At 43.9% G+C, this 21112-nt stretch overlaps 1 protein-coding gene across 19 annotated transcripts in view; it reads left to right on the top strand.

Annotated features, from left to right (window-relative positions):
* Positions 1–21112, top strand: part of setd5 (SET domain containing 5) — a 208767-nt gene that overhangs the window by 80405 nt on the left and 107250 nt on the right. For 18 of the 19 annotated variants that reach the window (XM_038812431.1, XM_038812429.1, XM_038812423.1 and 15 more), the window contains 3 exons: positions 11209–11314; positions 16168–16379; positions 16901–16959. In XM_038812431.1, coding sequence (XP_038668359.1) covers positions 11209–11314; positions 16168–16379; positions 16901–16959 — 377 coding nt within the window. Of the gene's footprint in view, positions 1–11208; positions 11315–16167; positions 16380–16890; positions 16960–21112 lie in introns of those variants that run through there. The other variant, XM_038812436.1, reaches the window with a different exon arrangement.

The following is a 21112-nucleotide window of genomic DNA, read 5'->3' as shown; positions in this document are numbered from 1 at the left end:
AGCATGGGCTTTGTGTCCTGATTTACATTGGCAAAATTAACAAAGCCACACCTCAAGAAGTCATCTTTATACTGCTTTACTCCCAATTTCAATTTCTCCTTAATGGGTTGTTCATCAGAGGCCCTGGTGCTCTGGATACAGCCCACACCAGCACTGCTTTGTCTTGCTGTGGACTGTCCTGAAAAGCTGACTCCAGCATATCCAATTGCGAGATCCTGACCCGTTTGTGTCTCTGGCCCCTCTCTTCCTTATTACAAAATGACCAATCTTCAGTTCTTCACACAGTCCTGTTGCTTGCTGGTGGCTACAAAATGGAGGAATCTGTCCACGTGATTTTGCGACCAAGCATGGACCGACAGGGTGTGTGACGTTGGTGTATGTGTCGGGCGCGTGACCTGCTCTCTGCTGCCCTTCTGGCTGGAAGACTCCAGCATTCGCAATTAAAGGACGGTCGAGGCCTGCATTCTCAACTTAAAAGCCAGACACGGCTATTTGGCACATCTCCCACGATCGGGAACGCCGCAACTTATTGCTCCGAGCCCCTCCCGCCACATGGCCGCGGGTCGCAACCCTGAGTTTGAAAAACCCTGTTCATGAGGGTTCATGTGCTGTGCAAAGTGCACATGATAATGCAGGCTACCAAATCAGTTGCTGCCACCTACTGGCATAATGAAGGGACATCATTCGATAGAAGACCATGACACTGTCTATTTTCAGATTTATCTGATGTTTCTGCCCAGTACGTATGAAGATGTGTTAGCTGATTTGTGGGTGAGCAGGCTGGCTGGATGTGACCTGAATCTGACTACCAGCACACTGTTATGATTGGAGAATAGCATAAATGGGCAGAAAACATGGAAGATCTACATTCAAAGAGTTTTAAGTTGTGTATGTAAACTGTAGAAAATAGATTAATGAAGTGTGTTTTCTTTTTTTTTATAAAAGTGCTGTGCTTAATTTTGGTCGGTCTTCAGTACAATCCCTGATGCAAAGAACGATTGACTCCCTAAATAGCCAGGAGAATAAATACTAGGATTTAAGATTGATGATGGAGGATCTAAGGTTTGTCTTGGCTGAGTTTACAAATAGGAAACAGTGACTTTTCAGACAATAAAAATGTTTCAAGTTTTCTTCCCGATTTTGAAATACCTTACCTGCAATGGGAACCTGCCGCATAGATAATCACAGACACATGAAGATATAATTGGCATGTGGGAAGGCCAAGCCTCTGCTCACCTGACAATTAGAAGCCACCTTTGCAGGAGATGGGCAGCATGGTGGCGCAGTGGGTAGCACTGCTGCCTCACGGCGCCAAGGTCCCAGGTTCGACCCCGGTTCTGTGTCACTGTCCGTGTGGAGTTTGCACATTCTCCCCGTGTTTGCGTGGGTTTCACCCCCACAACCCAAAGATGTGTGCAGGGTAGTTGGATTGGCCACGCTAAATTGCCCCTTAATTGGAAAAAATTAATTGGGTACTCTAAAAAAATTTTAAAAAGCAGCTTTGCAGGAGACAATTTTTGCAAAAGTCTCCCATGAAGACCTCAATTAACTTGTTGAATAAGCCTGGTAGGTAACATTGAACTTCATGTTCTACCTGTCAAATTTTGACACAGGTCCCACTCTCAAGGCAGATATCTACCGTACCTTTATAAATAATGGGGAAATCTGAGGTTTGATGCAACAGAATTGAGGAATTACTGGAAGTTGGGTATGAGAACACACTCCTAAATCCAGAACGGTGCTTACCAAGCAGGGATGCAAGCAGTCGCTGCTGAATTTCCGCACATCCAATAGCCAGCCCATCTGACAGCACGATATGCTGTCAGTTCAGGTTATAGCAACAATTTATATTTATATAGTGCCTTGAACATAGTAAAATGCCATGATGTGCATCATATAGAGTGGTGCCTTAAAGGAGGAGAGAGAGAGAAAGGCAGAAAGATTTAGGGAGGGAATCACAAATCTTCGGGCCTTGCCTTCTGAAGGCATGGCCACCAATGGATGGGAAAAAAGAAATTGGGCGTACAGAAGAGACCTAAATTAGAGGAATGCAACATTTTTGTAGGATGTTACTAGATCGGGAGGTGCAAAATCATGGGCGTGATACAATGGAAAAAATCCTAGGTGTAATTTTGGGCATGTTTGGCGGGGTATTCCTCAACAGCTGCGTTACCAATGTGGATCAGGACCCACATTCAATGGCACTTAGTGCCGAACGGAGCCCCCAGGAGATTCTCGCCATTATTGACTGTGTCGCTGGATTCACACCTCAGCATCTCACCGCTAACAAGGGGGAGCTGCCTTTAAGTGCTCCCTCACCACTCACTCCAAGTCAGCATATAAGCATGGCAGCACGCAAACTTGCATTTCGCTTTGGGGATGCCGATCGTGCCAGGCTTCTCAACACTGTGGATGAGAGTTGGGACATCCTGATCCGGGGAGGGGGCACATTAGACATTAGTGGAAAGGCTTCTGGGACACAGTTGCTGATGCACACCAGGTCACCATCATTCAACACCATCATTCCTACGCAACACATCTCCAAACTCTGTGGCCTTGGCCTCGGCTCTTCCCTCTGCGACTGGATCCTGAACTTTCTAACCCACAGACCACAATCAGTAAAGATAGGCAACAACACCTCCTATACGATAATCCTCAACACCGGTACCCACAAGGCTGTGTCCTCAGCCCCCTACTATACTCCTTATACACCTATGACTGTGTGGCCAAATTCCCCTCCAACTCGATTTTCAAATTTGCTGATGACACCACCGTAGTGGGTCGGATTTCAAACAATGACGAGACAGAATACAGGAATGAGATAGAGAATCTGGTGAACTGGTCCAACAACAATAATCTCTCCCTCAATGCCAACAAAACGAAGGAGATTATCATCGACTTCAGGAAGTGTAGTGGAGAACATGCCCCTGTCTAGATCAATGGGAACGAAATAGAAAGGATTGAGAGCTTCAGAGCACCAACAGCCTGTCTTGGTCCCCTCATGCTGACACTATAGTTAAGAAAGCCCACCAATGACTCTACTTTCTCAGAAGACTGAGGAGATTTGGCATGTCAGCTACGACCCGCACCAACTTCTACAGATGCACCATAGAAAGCATTCTTTCTGGTTGTATCACAGCTTGGCATGGAGCCTGCTCTACCCAAGACTGCAGGAAACTACAAAAGATTGTGAATGTAGCCCAGTCCATCACGCAAACCAGCCTTCCATCCATTGACTCTATCTATAATTCCTGCTGCCTCAGAAAGGCAGCCAGCATAATTAAGGACCCTACGCACCCTGGACATACTCTCTTCCATCAGGAAAAAGATACCAACGTTTGAGGTCACGTACCAACCGACTCAAGAACAGCTTCTTCCCTACAGCTATCAGACTTTTGAATGGACCTATCTCGTATTAAGTTGATCTTTTCTCTCCACCTTGCTATAAATGTAACAATATATTCTGCAGTCTCTCCTTTCCTATGTACGATATGCATTGTTTGTACAGCATGCAAGAAACAATACTTTTCACTGTATACTAATACATGTGACAATAATAAATCAAATCAAATCAGGTGAAGAAAAGAACATCCAAAGGAAGTCTGCTGGATCCCAGGACTCAGCTGGGTGCCAGTCAGATGCTGAGACACTGGACAAAGTTATCTCCGGGCTGATGCAGATGCTAGGCCAGGGCCGTTCAGGAGGGGATGTCCGGTACATTCCAGTGAGTGCATAGCCGATTGGACAAGTCCCAAAGCCTTTGGGTGGGGCGCAGGAGCTGGTGCTGACAATGCAAGGCACCGAGGGTAACACTGCAGTGGAAAGCCTGGAGCACACTGCCCACTTCACGAGTGGTGGTGCCCAAGACATGGCTCAGTCAGTGACGACCATGGCTGAGGGCCTTGACATCATGTCCAAGTTGCTGAGGTCCCACATGCAGGTGGACAATGTCGAGGCACTCCAGAGCAAGGCCCAGTCACTGAGGACGATCGCTGATGGCGTTGACACCATTGTGCAGACAATGGCAAGCGGCCAGGGCTGTTAGAGCCAGATGACTCTGAGGCCTTTGAAGCTAACTCCCGCTGCCCCTTTGCCCCGTTGAGTCCACCAAGGCCCTACAGGCACCGTCCTGGAGGAGGAAGTGCTGGAGGCCAACCTGGGGCCTTCCACCAAAAAGACAACGGCGCTCTCCAGTTCTTCCCTCGACCCCCTCCTGAAACTGGCACATTTCATGGGCAGCGGTGGCAGAACAGTCCATGCAGACATGGCACAGGTGCCACACTGTCTCACTACCGAGATCGAGTCTTCTGCGGCACATGCTGCCCATCGTCTCATTGCAAGACCAATGAAACATGTACACCGTGGGCCGTTGCTGGCCCCCTCATATGGGTTCTTTCTCAATCTGATGGGTGGTCGGGTCTTCAGGGTGTGCGGCAGGCCCCTGCACCTGGAGTGCTGCCTCCTGTCTGCGTCATCACTGCTGCTTTCTCCAGCATCTGGCTGCCTCTGCTGCCACCAGCTGCGCAATGGCAGCTGCTGCAGGATCGACACCATCATCCAGTTTGGTATCTGTAAGGAATTGGAGAAAGCGAGACACAGGCTTCCATCCCGAGACCTCAAATCCAACAAGCCTCTCCCAACCTTACATGTTCCTCCATCCAGCTAGCCAGTTGTGCTGACAAACCTGGCTGCATCAGGAGCCCCTCAACCCGAGACCTCTGTTGGGAAGATGAGGAGACTGTGCTCAGATGCCCTCCCCTGATCCACACACTTGCCCTTTGGTCGCGAGAAGATCCACTTTGCTGAAGCCTTGCTCTTTAGTGTTTCTGTGTTGACATCTGCCTCCATGGTGCTCTAGAGTTCAGGCACACTGTTCTGGGTTCAAAGTTTCCTTGAAATGTTGTGCACTAATCATCCTCTTAGTCTGGGATTTTTCAAAGTCAGGGTCACGACCTGCAGGTGGGTCGTGGGAGGGTCGCGGAACAATCGGGCACACTGTACCTGCGGTGGTTCCGATTGCGGGAGGAATGACGTTTTTTTCCTTTGACAATGGTGGCCAAGTTTGAAAATGTCCGCTGATTCCGGTGGCGAGGACGAGCCAGCAATAGGGGTGGTCAGCCGGGTGGCGAGAGAAACTTAAATGTCCATGGCTCAGGTCTCACCCCTGGTTTGTTTGGCGATGTCCGAGTGTCGGCTGGTGTCCGTGAGGTTTTGTGCTGGGCGTGGCTCCTCTCGGTGATTTATCCGGGGATTGAGGCTTATGCGGGCCCGCGAGTTCATCTACTGAGATAGGCCCTGATGACTGACCCACCCCATTGAGACCCAGCCCTTGGTTTGTGGTTTGGTTTTGCGGTGGTACTGGGCACCAGGTTTTATTTTTTTTGGGGGGCTGGCTGGGAGGCTGTATTTGGTAAAGCCCTGGGCCGCACTGAGTGGCGGGCTCAGAAATGACAGTCAACGTGGTTATTCTCAGGAGTTGTGCCCACGACTTTTTACATTTAATTTTGGTATCTGAGGTCGCATCTTGAAAATAAGTCCGTGTCTCTACTGAGAAGGACTCCCCTCTTGTGATATAAACCAAACTTTGGTGTAAAATGACATGAACCTTGAAAAGAGTATAGCTTATTGTGGTATTCGCGCAGGAGAGCATATTGTTTGCAGAATGTAGGCTTCAGAGTTGTACTCGAACATTAAACGTCTGTGTCACGACTCAAAATTGCTACCTTGGTGAATTTTACCATTTTTGCATTTTGACGAGAATTATAATGAAATTGCATTCTGGAAAAATAATGGATTTTTAAAGCTAGATTGTGATACCAACTGAAATAATGCTCTTTACTATTGGTTATGTTGTGATCTCTGGTGCCTACCTGTCCAAAATGTAATACATATTGCAAACAAAAAAATGAGATTGGCGGCTGCTGCTATCTTTTAAATGAAAATAAATTAGGCTGTGTGACATTTTCCAGAAAGAAACAGCAGCAGAGAGTAGGTCACGTGCTCTGCACGCACACTTGATGTTAAGCGCCCTCTAGGTATGTGCTTTTGGCACGAAATCACAGAGCAGTGTTGCTTCTATTTTCCAGCTGCTGGCAAGCAAGGCAAGTGAAGGTGAATGGTTTTCTTAAAAGTAAAAGATGGTCAGAGATTCAAATAGGCAGTTTACCTATTGTGCAGGATCTCACAACAGCATCTATTGGAGAGAGCTGCTCAGGAGAGTCCAGGGCAGGACAGAACAGTGCTAGTGTTAGCTCTGCACACAGCTCCAGGGCCTCTGGTTAACAGCCTAGAAAGAAGAAACCTAACTTGGGAACAAAGCAGTAGAAAGATTATTTTTTTGAGGTATGGATTTGTTCTTCATGAGGACCTACATCTGTAAAGGTGAAGATGGCAAAAAGGTACTGGCTGATGTCTGCACCTGATATGCGCATTGTTCTCTCCTCCTTTGCAACTGATTTAAGTGAGACCATGAGGACCAAGCAGGCTCCCCTTTCGCATTAAAGATAAGCAAACATGGTGTTGTCGCGAAGGTCGGCCAGCGTGGGTCCCGAAGGTCGGCCAGCGTGGGTCCTGAAGGTCGGCCAGCGTGGGCCCCGAAGGTCGGCCAGCGTGGGTCCCGAAGGTCGGCCAGCGTGGGCCCCGAAGTCGGCCAGCGTGGGCCCCGAAGGTCGGCCAGCGTGGGCCCCGAAGGTCGGCCAGCGTGGGCCCGAAGGTCGGCCAGCGTGGGCCCCGAAGGTCGGCCAGCGTGGGTCCCCGAAGGTCGGCCAGCGTGGGTCCCGAAGGTCGGCCAGCGTGGGCCCCGAAGGTCGGCCAGCGTGGGCCCCGAAGGTCGGCCAGCGTGGGCCCCGAAGGTCGGCCAGCGTGGGCCCCGAAGGTCGGCCAGCGTGGGCCCCGAAGGTCGGCCAGCGTGGGCCCCGAAGGTCGGCCAGCGTGGGCCCCGAAGGTCGGCCAGCGTGGGCCCCGAAGGTCGGCCAGCGTGGGTCCCGAAGGTCGGCCAGCGTGGGTCCCCGAAGGTCGGCCAGCGTGGGTCCCGAAGGTCGGCCAGCGTGGGCCCCGAAGGTCGGCCAGCGTGGGCCCCGAAGGTCGGCCAGCGTGGGCCCCGAAGGTCGGCCAGCGTGGGCCCCGAAGGTCGGCCAGCGTGGGTCCCGAAGGTCAGCCGGTTGGTAAAAGTGCGCTGGGAATAAAGTTTGAAAAACACTGCACTGACACATCACATGTGTACTCTGGAGGAGAAACTTGAGAGTTGAGAATATTTTGTTAATTAAATAGTCAACAGTAACAAGGATTTAAAAATCAACTGTGTAACATTCCACATATCACACTAACCATTAAACGACAAGAAATGTCACTGTTCTATATTTGTACCAATACAAATCTATATCAGCTCATTTTCACACAAAAAAACACCTTGTAACACTACTCGCAGGTTTCTCAACAGAAATGGAGGATAAACCTGAGACTGTTATCATGTCCAGAACTTTGTCTTGGAAATGATCTGTCCATCAATGTGTTACTTGTTCCACGTATCAGTGCCATTCTCCGCCCAGGAGCCATAGCTGTGCAGGCCCACCCACATGACCCAATCTCACCAGAACCAACTCCTGCCAACCACATATTCCATTGGTGCACAAGGTGCAGTTGAACATCCTTGACTTCCCGTGTGTCTAACCCGCAGTGACATGCCAGTTACATGCAGCACTCATCACACCAGCAACAAAAGCATCAGCAATCTGCAAAAGCATTCCTTGAACAATGTCATCAGGTAGCCCATTTGGATTAATGTCGCACACCAAGTCTCACAGTCTGCTTGCTTCAAACCGGATTGCCTTCTGGACTCGTACGTCCCCCTGGGCCACCGTGTTCCAGGACAGATGTATCTTTAAAAAAATTGTTGTTCTTTCCGGCTACACAAAAGGAAGGAAACAATAACAACAGCCGACAGGCATTTGCAGCCACAAGCAGGAGCAAGCAGCCAACACAACCTTACAGGCTGAAGCTGTGGTCGCCCCTGTTATGGGTCTCCGCAGTTATTGAGCATTGTGTTTTGACACACTTACCCCACTGGTTCTTTGAGAGTGGCCCCTTTTAATTTGTCCACCAGTTAATTTGTGTTGTTGTATTTGGTTGATTGGGCCTTATAAAACATACCCAAGTCCGAGAAGTTAAGCAATGATGCTGGGGAGAGAATAGGGAGCGACTTCATACACCATAATAAAGAGAAAAAAGCGCAAGCATATACTCTATCTGGATTAGCCAGTTGATCATTTTGGAGACCGTTAAACTGAGTGAATGGTTTCCACAAAAGTCAAATAGGTAAAATTCCTAGCCTCCTGATCAGTATTTGTGCACGTGCATTTCACAAATTTGAGCTGCCAACTTCTGCTTTAATCTGCTGCATCTGGTGTATGTAAACCTGATGTGCAGAATTTGTGCTCTACTCTCTGGATTTGTATTGCACTGTGGATCGAGAGGGAAAGAGGTTTGTTTTCTGTTTAAACTAGTTTGCTTTTAGTGGCGTTTAGTAATGAGTAGACATTTAGCATGCAGAAGCAGACGTTTTCACAATGTTCCTGTTTTCTGTAATCTAAATTGTGGAGTGAATGAGAATTAAAAATGGATGAAAATGTCATTTGAAACAGGACATCACGACCAGGAAGAAAAATACCACAATTTAAGGGCAGCACGGTAGCATGGTGGTTAGCATAAATGCTTCACAGCTCCAGGGTCCCAGGTTCGATTCCCGGCTGGGTCACTGTCTGTGTGGAGTCTGCACGTCCTCCCCGTGTGTGCGTGGGTTTCCTCCGGGTGCTCCGGTTTCCTCCCACAGTCCAAAGATGTGCGGGTTAGGTGGATTGGCCATAATAAATTGCCCGTAGTGTCCTAAAAAGTAAGGTTAAGGGGGGGGGGGGGGGGGGGGGTTGTTGGGTTACGGGTATAGGGTGGATACGTGGGTTTGAGTAGGGTAATCATTGCTCGGCACAACATCGAGGGCCGAAGGGCCTGTTCTGTGCTGTGCTGTTCTATGTTCTAATTTGTTGTTGGTGACCTCTGCTGGTGAGATTTGGAATAGAATATGAGGCATTGTGGAGGGGTACTCCTGTTTCTGTCCTATTGTGCAGTTCGCAGGAGAGGGGAGTATTGAAAATCTATAATAATATTTGACAGCCTCCTCTCCCTTGCAGTCAAACTATGTGTATTTCTATTATTCACTTCGAAAGGACATTGCAGTCATTAAAGCACTTTGAAGTGTAGTCGTTGTTGTATGGCAATTAGCAATGTTGGTTGAGTGATCAATATTGACCAGGAGACAGGGGAGAGTTTTATTGTTTTTCTTTGATTAGTGCCATGGATTTATTTCACATTCATCCAAATAAAGTTTTCTTTAATGTCTCATTTACAAGATTGTGATCCCAGACCAGGCCCCAACAGTGGCTAGGATACTCAGCCGAAACCACAATATTTTCATTTATTTGTAAGACTGTGCGGAAAGAATGATTCGCTCCAGGGCCGTTGGCATTTCTAAAACAAAACTTTATTATGAATACAGTATTAAACTTTTTAACTACACACCTGAAAAGGACAGCTTACAATTATCCCTGAACACAACCATACAATTTCCCATTAAATAACGGGCAGCACGGCAGCACAGTGGTTAGCATAGTTGCTTCACAGCTCCAGGGTCCCAGGTTCGATTCCCGGCTTGGGTCACTGTCTGTGCGGAGTCTGCACATCCTCCCCGTGTCTGCGCGGGTTTCCTCCGGGTTCTCCGGTTTCCTCCCACAGTCGAAAGATGTGCAGGTTAGGTGGATTGGCCATGCTAAATTGCCCTTTGTCCAAAAAGGTTAAGTGGGGTTACTGGGTTACTGGTGTGTGCTATAGTGGGGTGCTAATTCCAAGGGCTGGTGCAGACTCGATGGGCCGAATGGCCTGCTTCTGCACTGTAAATTCTATGATCTATGAACAATGAAAGGAACACAGCTTTTAATCCAGTTTAAAAGTCAACAAGGCATAGAGTAATTCTTGCTTTATAAAACAGATGGTGGGCCCTGATTAGAACCCCCTGAAGATTCTGGCTGAATGTCTTCAAATAGCTGCTTCAACTGTATTGTTTGAACCTCTTCCTGACTGCTTTGATTTAAAGTATTATTACTCTTTCTAAAAAAACCCTAACCTGATTGGAAAGAATTGTGGACTCAGAGTCAGGCAGATCAGAATTCAGCTCCTCTCTCAAAGCTTTTCCAAACTCACTGCCTCTCTGCTTTTCTGCGCACCACCCAGCAATGACCTCATCGCCCCAAGTTGTAAAACAAACCATCTCTTCAGGCTGTAAAAGCACATCAACTCCCCAAGGACTTCCCCCAGTCAAAACACATTCCTCTGGTCAACTTCTGCTGTTTCCAGAAAATTCTTTTTAAAAACATGACCATTTCAGTAAAACACACTGGGCAGGAAAGGATGGCCCGAAGCGTGGTACATTGGCGAGACCATGCAGACACTGTGACAACGAATGAACGGGCATCATGTGACAATCACCAGGCAGGAATGTTCCCTTCCAGTCAGGGAACACTTCAGTAGTCAAGGGCATTCAGCCTCTGATCTCCGGGTAAGCATTCTCCAAGGCGGTCTTCAGGACACGTGACAACGCAGAATTGCCGAGCAAAAACATATAGCTAAGTTCCGCATGCATGAGTGCGGCCTCAACCGGGATCTTGGATTCATGTCGCATTACAGTCACCCCCCACCATCTAGCCTGGATTTGCAAAATCCTACCAACTGTCCTGGTTTGAGACAATTCACACCTCTTTAACCTGGGATTACCCCTATCTCTGGATCTGTAATGATTTGATTACCCACAAATGCTCGCATTCCAAGCATTGTCTGGCATCTCTGACTTTGTCTATATAAATGTTTCTGGAATATACCTCTCCATTCACCTGAGGAAGGAGCAGTGCTCCGAAAGCTCTTGTTTGAAACAAACCTGTTGGACTTTAACCTGGTGTTGTAAGACTTCTTACTGTGCTCACCCCAGTCCAACGCCGGCATCTCCACATCCTTGGTTAAAGAGGAGGGAAGATTATGTCAGAGGGCTAAGGGAAGGGGAAAAGCTGTTATTTGATTCCAAAGGAGTAAGTACCGGTAAGAAAAATGAAACTTCTGAAGCTTCATAAGAATTGCAAGCAAATTATTTTTTTGACTTATTTTCTTTAGCCCAGAGTCGGTGGAAGCTAGCCCTGCAGTTGCTGAGAAGAACAACTACCCAAATCACAACTATGGGAGTGCACAACATCACGGGTATAGAGGTCTGCCGTACGCAGTAAGTATAAAAGTTCTATTTCATTAGGCACTATGCTATGTGTGTATACCTCTCTGGTTGTGCAAACAGATTGTAGTTGACTTGATAAAAATAAAACAAATTGAAAATGCACGAAAGGACATCGCTTCCCAAATAGTCAGGTGCGCATTTATGTCCAGAGCTCTAAGTGTGAAGCAGTTAGTCCTAGTTGGTACTGTTGGACAAGATTAATGGATGCGAATTGGGGAAAGGTTGTAAATGGGATTAAAATGTACTTAAAAGCGACTAAATAAGGAGTAGACATTAAGGAGAGTATCTCAGACTGGTTAGTATTAGGTCGCAGTGCCCTACAGGATTCTGCTTCGGAATTACTTCTGTTTACTGTGGCGATCAATGATTTGGATAGAAACATAGAAGGGGTAATATCGATCTATAACATTTTTTGGATCAAAATAGAACATTGGGATGAACAGTGGTCATGGTTGTATTGGGGATTAACCAAGGAAAGATATTTGAGTTTAATGATAAATTTCATTAAAAGCAAACCTCTGTTTAGGTTAGCATCTAAAAACCTGGTTTAATTATTTTGTAATTTAAGCTTTACGCTTCTTTTCCTGAAGTACAGACTAGATGAATTGATTGGCATACACCAAATGTCTTGTCATTCAAATTGTAATGTCGCAATCACTTAGGAAAGCACCAAAGCATTACGCTATCTGTACTGCACAGATTACAATAATCTAGATATGGTTGAGTTAAATACTTAGCGTTGCAAGTATTTGCCGCTTATATTTAATGTTTCAAACCATAGAATGATACACCATTTGCCGCATTGCACCTCTGCCAGCTTTTTGAATGGACGTTCCAATTAACCATACTCCCTGCTCTTTCCCCATAACTATCAGATAATTTATTTTCCTTTTTAAATATTTATCCAATTCCCTTTTGTCACCACTGGGGCCAAGGTGACACTTGAATGCATCTTATAATCCTTAGCAATAGAAGAATGATCACAGGGAAGCGGCTGCGTCTATAATGTCATTTATTATACCTTTCTGTGTATGATGCTAGCTATTCCAATTCAGTAATCTTTCAGTAGCTAATTTGATTTTGAACTGAGGGGGAGGAAACATTGAATTGTGTTAGTCGTACCAAATTAAATTGTATGAAATAATACCGAATGAGATTGTTGGACATATTTTCTTTGATATTCACTGAGAAAGTAGACCTTGATACTCTCTTCTCAAGTGCACATCCTGCCTCAAACCATCCCATTTTCAGCAGTGGAATTGGTAAAGACACAGACAAAGAACAGTATTGCTTGTATTTCTGAGCTATCTGGAATGACACGTTGATGTTTTATTCAGCCATATTGGTAATGTGATGATGAAGCTTTATTGTGTCCTCCTCGTCAGTTGGCAGATGCCAAGCAAAAATCACAATCCTTAAGTTATGAGAAATTTAATATCCACTGCAAAGGGGAAAACTGTTCTTCAAAATGCTGTTCCCTGTCCATAATCATCAGGAGCCAAAGTCATTCATACAATTAAGTGAATATATGCTTAGTTCAGCCCCAACTTCAGTATTTTACCTTCAACAGTTAAAAAATGTTACTTGGTGAGTAGGGCAGCCATCTTGAAACTTTTGTCTGTTTTATGCTTTCTGGTTTATTAACTTCAGAAATCAAAAAGCACAGATGGAGCCCATTTGGCCTGTCACACTGGCAGTGTTGCTAGGTCTTCAGCCAAAGATATCTATTTTAATCCAATTCTCTACCTTTCTCTGTTTTGTTTGGTGTTCTTCCTTATTGATTTGTGCAAAAATTATTTTGCAAATTTGAAAGGCTTGTATAGAACTATTTCAGGTTGATTTGGAACAATCTCCTATTTTATGAAAGGAAGACCTAGGTTTAGTATTCATGAGGAATCAATTAAATCCTGTACAACCATATATGTCATGTGCTTTTCTGTCTCCAATGTTCATAATCCTTGGGAACTCTCAAGTCTTTATAAATTGAAACCTGCAACATTGTGTCTCAAGCATAAATTCAATTGTCTCTTCTGTCTTCTAATGAAAGTTTAAGCGGGCTGGATTTTCATGTTGGGCTTGGGATATGCGAGTTGGACAATTGCCCAAGTTCACAAACCTGAGCCTGTCACCTCAGCCTATACTGTCATATTTTTGTCTCCTTGACAAGTCCGAGCCAACATTGGAGGAGTGTGGCTGTAGAGGCAGGCTGGTTTAAAGGCCTAGTCCATCTCTCCAACATAGTTCTTATGCTCTCAACCCTCACACATTACCTCACCTGCCTATATCTCCTATGCTCCCCTTGTCCCCAGGCTGCCCTAACTTCCCCATGTCCTATCCATGCCCTCCATACAACCCTACTTCCTCTGTATCTTTCACATATCCTGCATAGCCAGTCACCCAGTATCCATTATGGACACAACCTCATGATACCACTGAAATGGTAATTTTACAAAGAAATAAACTTTTAATAATCTTAATAGAGCTGTAATATTCAAAGACACTTCATACTGAAAAAAACTATCCTCCATAAATCACATTTAAAAAATGTAAATCCCCTCAAGTGGTCAATATATGGTAAAACAGTTGCAACATCAAAGAAAGATGATTCCTTAAAACTATCAGTCAAAATGTAAACACTGCTCCCTGCTAAGAGAAGTGCTTCTGGACTTTTTGAAATGTAGCCATACATTCATAATAGCCACAACTATCAAATCAATCCCTGGAAAACAATATAGTCCGTTGAAATGAAACCCAGACAACCCGTTTAATGCTGAAAATTGTGTTCATTTCCATTTCAAAGCAGATAGCCTGAAAATCAATGGAATGTAGCAGGTGCTTAGGTTTTTTAAAAGTTTTAATTTATCTGAATTTATTTACAACAGCAGGCCCATTTATTCCAAACTAAAGGTCTCTGGGCTCTTACATCTCAGGCTAAACATGACAGGAGAGTTTCCCATTTGTCTTTGATTTTGAATGTATTTTGAAATTTCTCTATTGGAAAAAGTATTTTAAAGGATGCCCATATTTGGATAACAATAGTCAATGTAATGGTCGGTCTATCTTTTCAGGGCACAGACCTATGATCAATAACTGCATTGAAAACACATCTATATTGAATACAGCATCTAATAGTGACATTTGAAGATTCAAAAACATTTAACACGTACCTGTCTGAATGTTTCAGATTCGTAAGCAGGCTTCCTTCTGTGGTCATGATCTCTCAAACCTAGTGAGTTTCAAAATCTGTAGCTGCACACGAAGTAGAGTGGGAAAGGAAATTGAAAACTCATATGGCCCTCACAACGCTCATGAACCTCACGATGTGCGATGTGCATGCGGCGTTCATGCTCAAGGCCTTTCTGGCCCTCAAAAAGGTCACACAAAAATGTGGGGTCAGCAGGACACTACAAATTGGAATTTGCAGACAAAAACCTAAATAGTTTACTATCCCGTCTCCATTCCTGCCTCTTGTTGGGAGATGGATATCCAGCCCTATTTCTCGTTCTACAGATGTTGTCAGACCTGCAAAATATTCCCAGCATTTTCTGTTTTCTGTTTAAATCATTCACTTGTCATTGGCTATGTCTATGTAACAGTACTAATGTGCCACAAGCAATTGTCTGGTTTCAGTCCACTATATTCTACATCTTGAGGATCTGTCTTTATCAATTCTGTACTTGGGCACAATATTAAGAACATTCTTAATTGCTACTAAAAATGTGCTCAGCTGCATGGTTTAATGGCTGCTTTCTTCATGAAGAAGCAAAATGCTTTTTACTCATGTCTTTAGATCAGGTTTGCATCTCTACACCCCAAAATTCTGAATCTGAGATCATGCAGTTTTAGTCTTTTCAAACAAAAAATATTTGAGGCTCTTCGTTTTTTTCCAGCTAATGAGATTAAAATAGTTAAAATGCCATGATTATATAAAGGAGAGCCTGTCTCACATTGAAGATCATTTTAATGCTGCATTCCAAGCATTCACCTGTACTATCTGTTAGCTTTTGTAACCAGTCAACTCTAATATATTTGGTCGTGAAGCACCTGCATGTTTTACTACAGAATAATTTCCTGCTGGTAATTTCCTATCTTGGCTGATGTACCATGTTCAGGAATACTCTGAGAGTAGTTTAAATATTTTTACGTGTCTCTTAGTGTCAAATTACAAGTGGCCAGTGCACTCAAGAGTCACTGCCTAGCAGTTTCTTTGTGAGGAATAGAAATCCCAAAGGAAAGGAATTTAAAATGGTGCTGCGTTCTGGCTAGAACTGACAATACTTGGGAATGAAGAGTAATTCAGTCAAGCTGCTTTCAGAATTGCTGCTTGTTAACAGTAAAGTGTAGATGTAATTTTCTTTCAAGGGATGGAGATTGATTATAATATATTGAACATATCTGCTGTTCAACTTCAGCAGGCCAAGACAGAACCGTCTGTACTTTCCCATGTATAGTAGAGCCACTATATTCTTAGATTTGAATTGAGTCTTTGCGGTGATGTCCCTATGGATGGAGTTACAGACTGAAATCCATTTCAACCTCATTGTGTTGGCTTATACTGCACTCTGGATGACATAGCTGACTTTAGGAATGGTTTATGTGAAATTCTATGTTGTCTCTTAAGTGAGTAAGGAAGTGTCAGCACACACTGTAAAGCAAATTGTAGATTATTATATATTGACTAATATGTGCAAATAAGAAGTTGGTTAGTATTGTTGGTGTAATAAGAAATGTTATCACTGGAATGAAAAGCCAAATGTTACAAACTAGTAGCTCAATGCTTCTTCAAGTTTTTAAATTGTGTCAATTTATTCACGTCCTCATGGCTTTTATTATTGTGTTCTCAGGACCACAACTATGGTGCTCCACCTCCTCCAACACCCCCAGCATCACCACCTCCACAGACCATCATTGCCCGGGTAGAGTTGAATAGGCTACGTTGCCAGCGATACGATGATAATTCTGAGGATAGCGAAAGTTCGTCTGAGGATGAGAACATTCCCTGGTGTCATTGTAGTTTAACTCAAGATGGTTTTATTATCGCTTGTGAGAACTGCAGGTATGAAGTGGCACTGAAAGATTTTTTTTGTATGGGTGGGGGTGGATCATTGGTTTGGCATGAACTGCATAGTGTTAGTTCACTGACGGGACACCTCCTGTAAAGAAGATCATTAATAAAAGCCAATTTGGCAGCAATTTAATTAGTATTTGTAATTAGTTGTTTTATGTATGCAAACAATATTCAACATGATCCATGAAATATGTTCAGGGTATAATACCAGAAAAAAATTCCCTAAATTAGAGCCATAGAATCATATGCACAGAAAAGGCCCTTCGACCCATCGCGACCTCGCCGGTCAAAAACAATCTCCTCATTGTTGTAATATTTCTTTGTGAAAATTACAGTCGTACTTAATGGCCACTTTTTAATTTACTCTTTCTGGGCAGAGTAGTGCTAGATATCCGAACAGTGTGTCCTAATTCCTTGAGAAAAGCTGGATCAATACTGGTTTAAAATTCTTCATTACAGGTTTGGCCCTCAGTAATTCATTGTGTTGTAATCTGTATTGATATTCACAGGGGACTGGACAGGCGGAAGGTCATCAGACTCCAGCGCAGGAAGCAGGAGAATGTGTCTGGTAAGGGGGGAAAAAAATTAAGACATTTCTTTCTGTTTTCATTTTATGATTAGCTACGATGGAGTACAACTATGGTGATTTGGCAGTAATGTTAATGTCTTTTTGTTTCTGCTGTATTTGGAATTTTATTTTAAAAGACTCCCAGTGATCTCAAAAAGACTTGCTCAGAAGTATTGCCGGGGTGCCATTGTGTGGTAAACATTGAGCTAATGCAGTGGATCTGAGGTGCATTAGCAATAGTGTCAATTCTTTGCACTGCTGAGGGTATTTAACTCTTTCACAATAACATTTCGAATTTACGTTTTATTTTAAAAAAAAACTCATTCCCATTCCGTACAATTTTATACAATTCTATTTGTCCAATATGAACAGTTGTTCATTTCAAAAGCTTGTTTCTCTGTCACAGTTGTTAATCATTCAATTTGGATGTTGTCACACATGAGCAAGTACACAAGGTGCATTGATCCAGCATGTACACTGTGGCACCTTTCACATGCCATAAAAAGTTGATAAAGCCTAATCAATAAACACTGTACTAAGTGGAGTGTCACACATGCCACAAGATCTCGTGTTTGAGATCATCTGTGTAATTATAGCTGATTTCAAGCAGGACAACAGTTACAGTGTTAACGTTGACCTTGATGCCCCTTGACTGGAAAGAATGACAAATTAGCCAGTGGTGTAATTATGCATGAGCTCTAAAGTTGGAGTCCATAATGGACATCTGAAGTTAGAGGCAGCAGATTGCAGGGTAATTGAAAAGAAGGAGCATGCCTGAGTGATACAGACCAAAAAATATCTAGAAACTATGTACAGCACCAAAATATTCAAGTAATATAATTCATAAATACTTGTACTGATCGATAGTTTTCAAAAATCCAAAGGTGTTTTTACTTGAGTGCATTTAATAGGTGAAAAAAGAAAATTAATCACACATTGCATTTCCTGGGTGCCTCAACTTTTGTGACGAATACAAGATTTTAGCTATTTTGGATTATAAACATATGGCATTTTAAAGGTGACCAGCCTGGATGAAAGTGTGTTTGACTGTAGGCATGTTTTAAAAGAATCTTGTTTTGCAAGACCAGAAAGCTTGGGAGCCAGAGGGGAAATTGATCAGAGTAAAAACAGCCCGGGCAAATGCAATGTTGTTTGACGAGAGAGTCGTTGGGGAGTTAATGTGTTTTCAGCCTGGGGAGTTCATTTGTTTTCAGCTTGGGGAGATTGTGATTGCTGGGTGGACCTAAGGCATTCGGACATTATGAGAAAACGTTTTGAGTTGAGTTCTAATCTGGCTACCCTTTTGACCACAAGTAAGGTATTTCACTCTTACAGTAGGATAGTAAAAAAAGAATAATAGTATTTAAAGCAGTGGAGAGTTGTCTGCGGACAAGGCGGAAGCTGAAACAAATCAGTTGAAACAACTTTTTGAAGATATCCAGCCAGAGTCTGCAGGAGTTCTAACAGGAGCCAAAACTGTTCTGGAAAGCAAGTATTACTCGGTGCCATTGGGAGGTGGGATGGATTGAGAGCTCTATGTTTTTCCTTTCTTGTTGTTTAATTGGAACTAGAGGTAGTAATTAAGGGCATTGTATGCACTGTATTTGGTAGTCTTGTTTAAGGGGTCATTGCAAGCTATTTTTGGATGTGAGATAAAAGAGTTTAATATTGTATTAATAATAAAGTTTTGTTGTAAAATATCAAATCCCTACCTCTTCATGCAATCACTACTGGAGCATAGCCTTACAAAATAAAATAAAATAAAATATTGGGGGTTCGGTCCAGTATTCTAAAGCCACTGTTGGGGTCTGGTCTGGGATTGTAATACTTCAAAAAGAAGCATGAAGGTTGAAATAGTACCAGGAACAACTACAAGTTTGACCAACCCATTTCAAAATCGGGTAAGGGTTGAAATGTACTTGAAAAATCAGGAGGAATTGGAACAGTTGAGAGGTATGGTCAAGTGATTGACATAAGGGTAATTTTGAGTGAATTAAGACTGATACCCCTGGCCTTCAGTTATTTTGTGCAATAAATCCCTAAGATATATATTCCTCCGTCCAGTTTAGGAAGAATTACTCCTTCACTACTAGAGTGAAGTATAACAGGTTAATGTGCATTTCAGGACAAAGGTGCAAATGAAAGTTGTCAGAATTAAAAGCAATTCAAACTTGATACTGAGTGGCTGTAGCAACCATTTTATTGGGACACGACAGAGGTCAATATATTACAATGTCTAGGCATTAATTTACAGTTCTAAAGAGATTTTTCCCTCCAATCAGTTTTCTGCCCCTGCCAGAGTGCTGAAACAGCTTATCAGAGTCACAAGTGACATCCTGTGTAATTGTAACAAAGGTAAACTATCCCTCCTCCTCCTTCTTAGCCTATCTGCAGTCTTAGACATGGGTTGACCACTCCATTTTCCTTCAGCAGCACTTCAGTGTCATCTAGCAGGGTGGGCCTGCTCGCCTGTTTTTGTTCTTAGAACATAAAACATAGAACATACAGTGCAGAAGGAGGCCATTCGGCCCATTGAGTCTGCACCGACCCACTTAAGCCCTCACTTCCATCCTATCCCTGTAACCCAATAACCCCTCCTAACCTTTTTGGTCACTAAGGGCAATTTATCATGGCCAATCCACCGAACCTGTATGTCTTTGGACTGTGGGAGGAAACTGGAGCACCCGGAGGAATCCCACGCAGACACTGGGAGAACGTGCAGACTTCGCCCAGACAGTGACTCAGCGGGGAATCGAACCTGGGACCCTGGCGCTGTGAAGCCACAGTGCTATCCACTTATGCTACCGCGCTGCCCTCTTATCTGTTTAATTGGAACCAGGATATCACCTGCAGTTGCTTCTCTTCCCACTCTTGCACTGTGACATCTGGTGTCCCGCAGGGTCCTTGGCCCTCTTCCTCCTATTTTTCAGTTGAATGCAACCCCTCGGAGACATCATCTGCAAGCACAGCTTTAATTTTCACATACCTGGCAACACACAACTCTGCCTCTCCACCACCTCTCACAACCTCTCCAATGTTGTTAAGTTATCAGACTGCATATCTGATATTCAATATTGGATGAGCAGACGTTTCCCCCTGTTAAATATTGAGATGACTGAAACCATTGTTGTTGGACCTTGCATCAAACCCCCCACCACCGACTCCTCCCTCTCTTGGTAACAGTCTGAGTATTTTTAAATCGTGGTATTATTCTTGATCCCAGGTTGTGCTGCTGACCACATATTTGCACCATCACTAGGACCTTGTTTTCAAATGCCTCCATGACCTCATCCTTCCCTATCTCTGTAAACTCCTCAGATGGCACAGCCCCCCAGAATATCTGCATGGCCTCATTCTGAACTCTTGAGTATTCCCCGGTTATAATCACTCGATCAATGTTGGCCGTACTTTCAGTTGCCTAGGCCCAAAGCTCTGAAATTCCCTCTCTACATCTCTCCAACTCTCTGCCTCACTTTCCTGCTTTAAGGCATCCCTTAGCACTGAGCTCTTTGACCAAACTTTTGATCATCTTTCCCAATGTGTCATATTTTGTTTTATAATGCTCATGTAAAGTGCCTTGGGATGTTTTATTATGTTGAAAATGCAAAACAACTAAGTAGTTGATAAGCTACTGGACAGAGTAGTGTGTGTAATGTTACTTTATTCAGCTTCATTAGTTAGATAGGTGTTAGGCTCATGTCAGCATTATGTCCATCCAGACAAGCCAATATGCTTCCTCCTTTATTCCCAAAGTGCCAGCCACCTGACTTTTCTCCATACCTGTTAAAACTCTGGTTTTCCTGCTTACCCAGCATCTTTGCACATCTTTAGTTCAGTTGATGATAGGCACCTGCCACTCCTATCCAACATTTTGTTGAGGTGTCTTTTTTGCCTCTCTTTGGGCTGGACCAACAACAACTGTTGCTACATTTAGTCATCAATCTTTCACAGACACTAACAAATGCTTGATGTGGCTCCCAAGTTTATTTTATTAATCACAAGCACTTTCCTTGTGACTACCATTCCTGTTGCGACAGCAGGCCTGTTCACTAAAACATCACCTTAAAAAATTTAGTCAGATTACTGCATTATCAAAGACAGAGACCTAACCGTACAACAGCTGTTGACAAATGAACCAGTAAAATAATTCTTA

This window comes from Scyliorhinus canicula, chromosome 11, assembly GCF_902713615.1.
Source record: "Scyliorhinus canicula chromosome 11, sScyCan1.1, whole genome shotgun sequence".
NCBI classification, from domain to species: Eukaryota; Metazoa; Chordata; class Chondrichthyes; order Carcharhiniformes; family Scyliorhinidae; genus Scyliorhinus; species Scyliorhinus canicula.
Note: the sequence above shows the minus strand (reverse complement) of the source record. Positions and strands in the feature narration are given on the sequence as shown.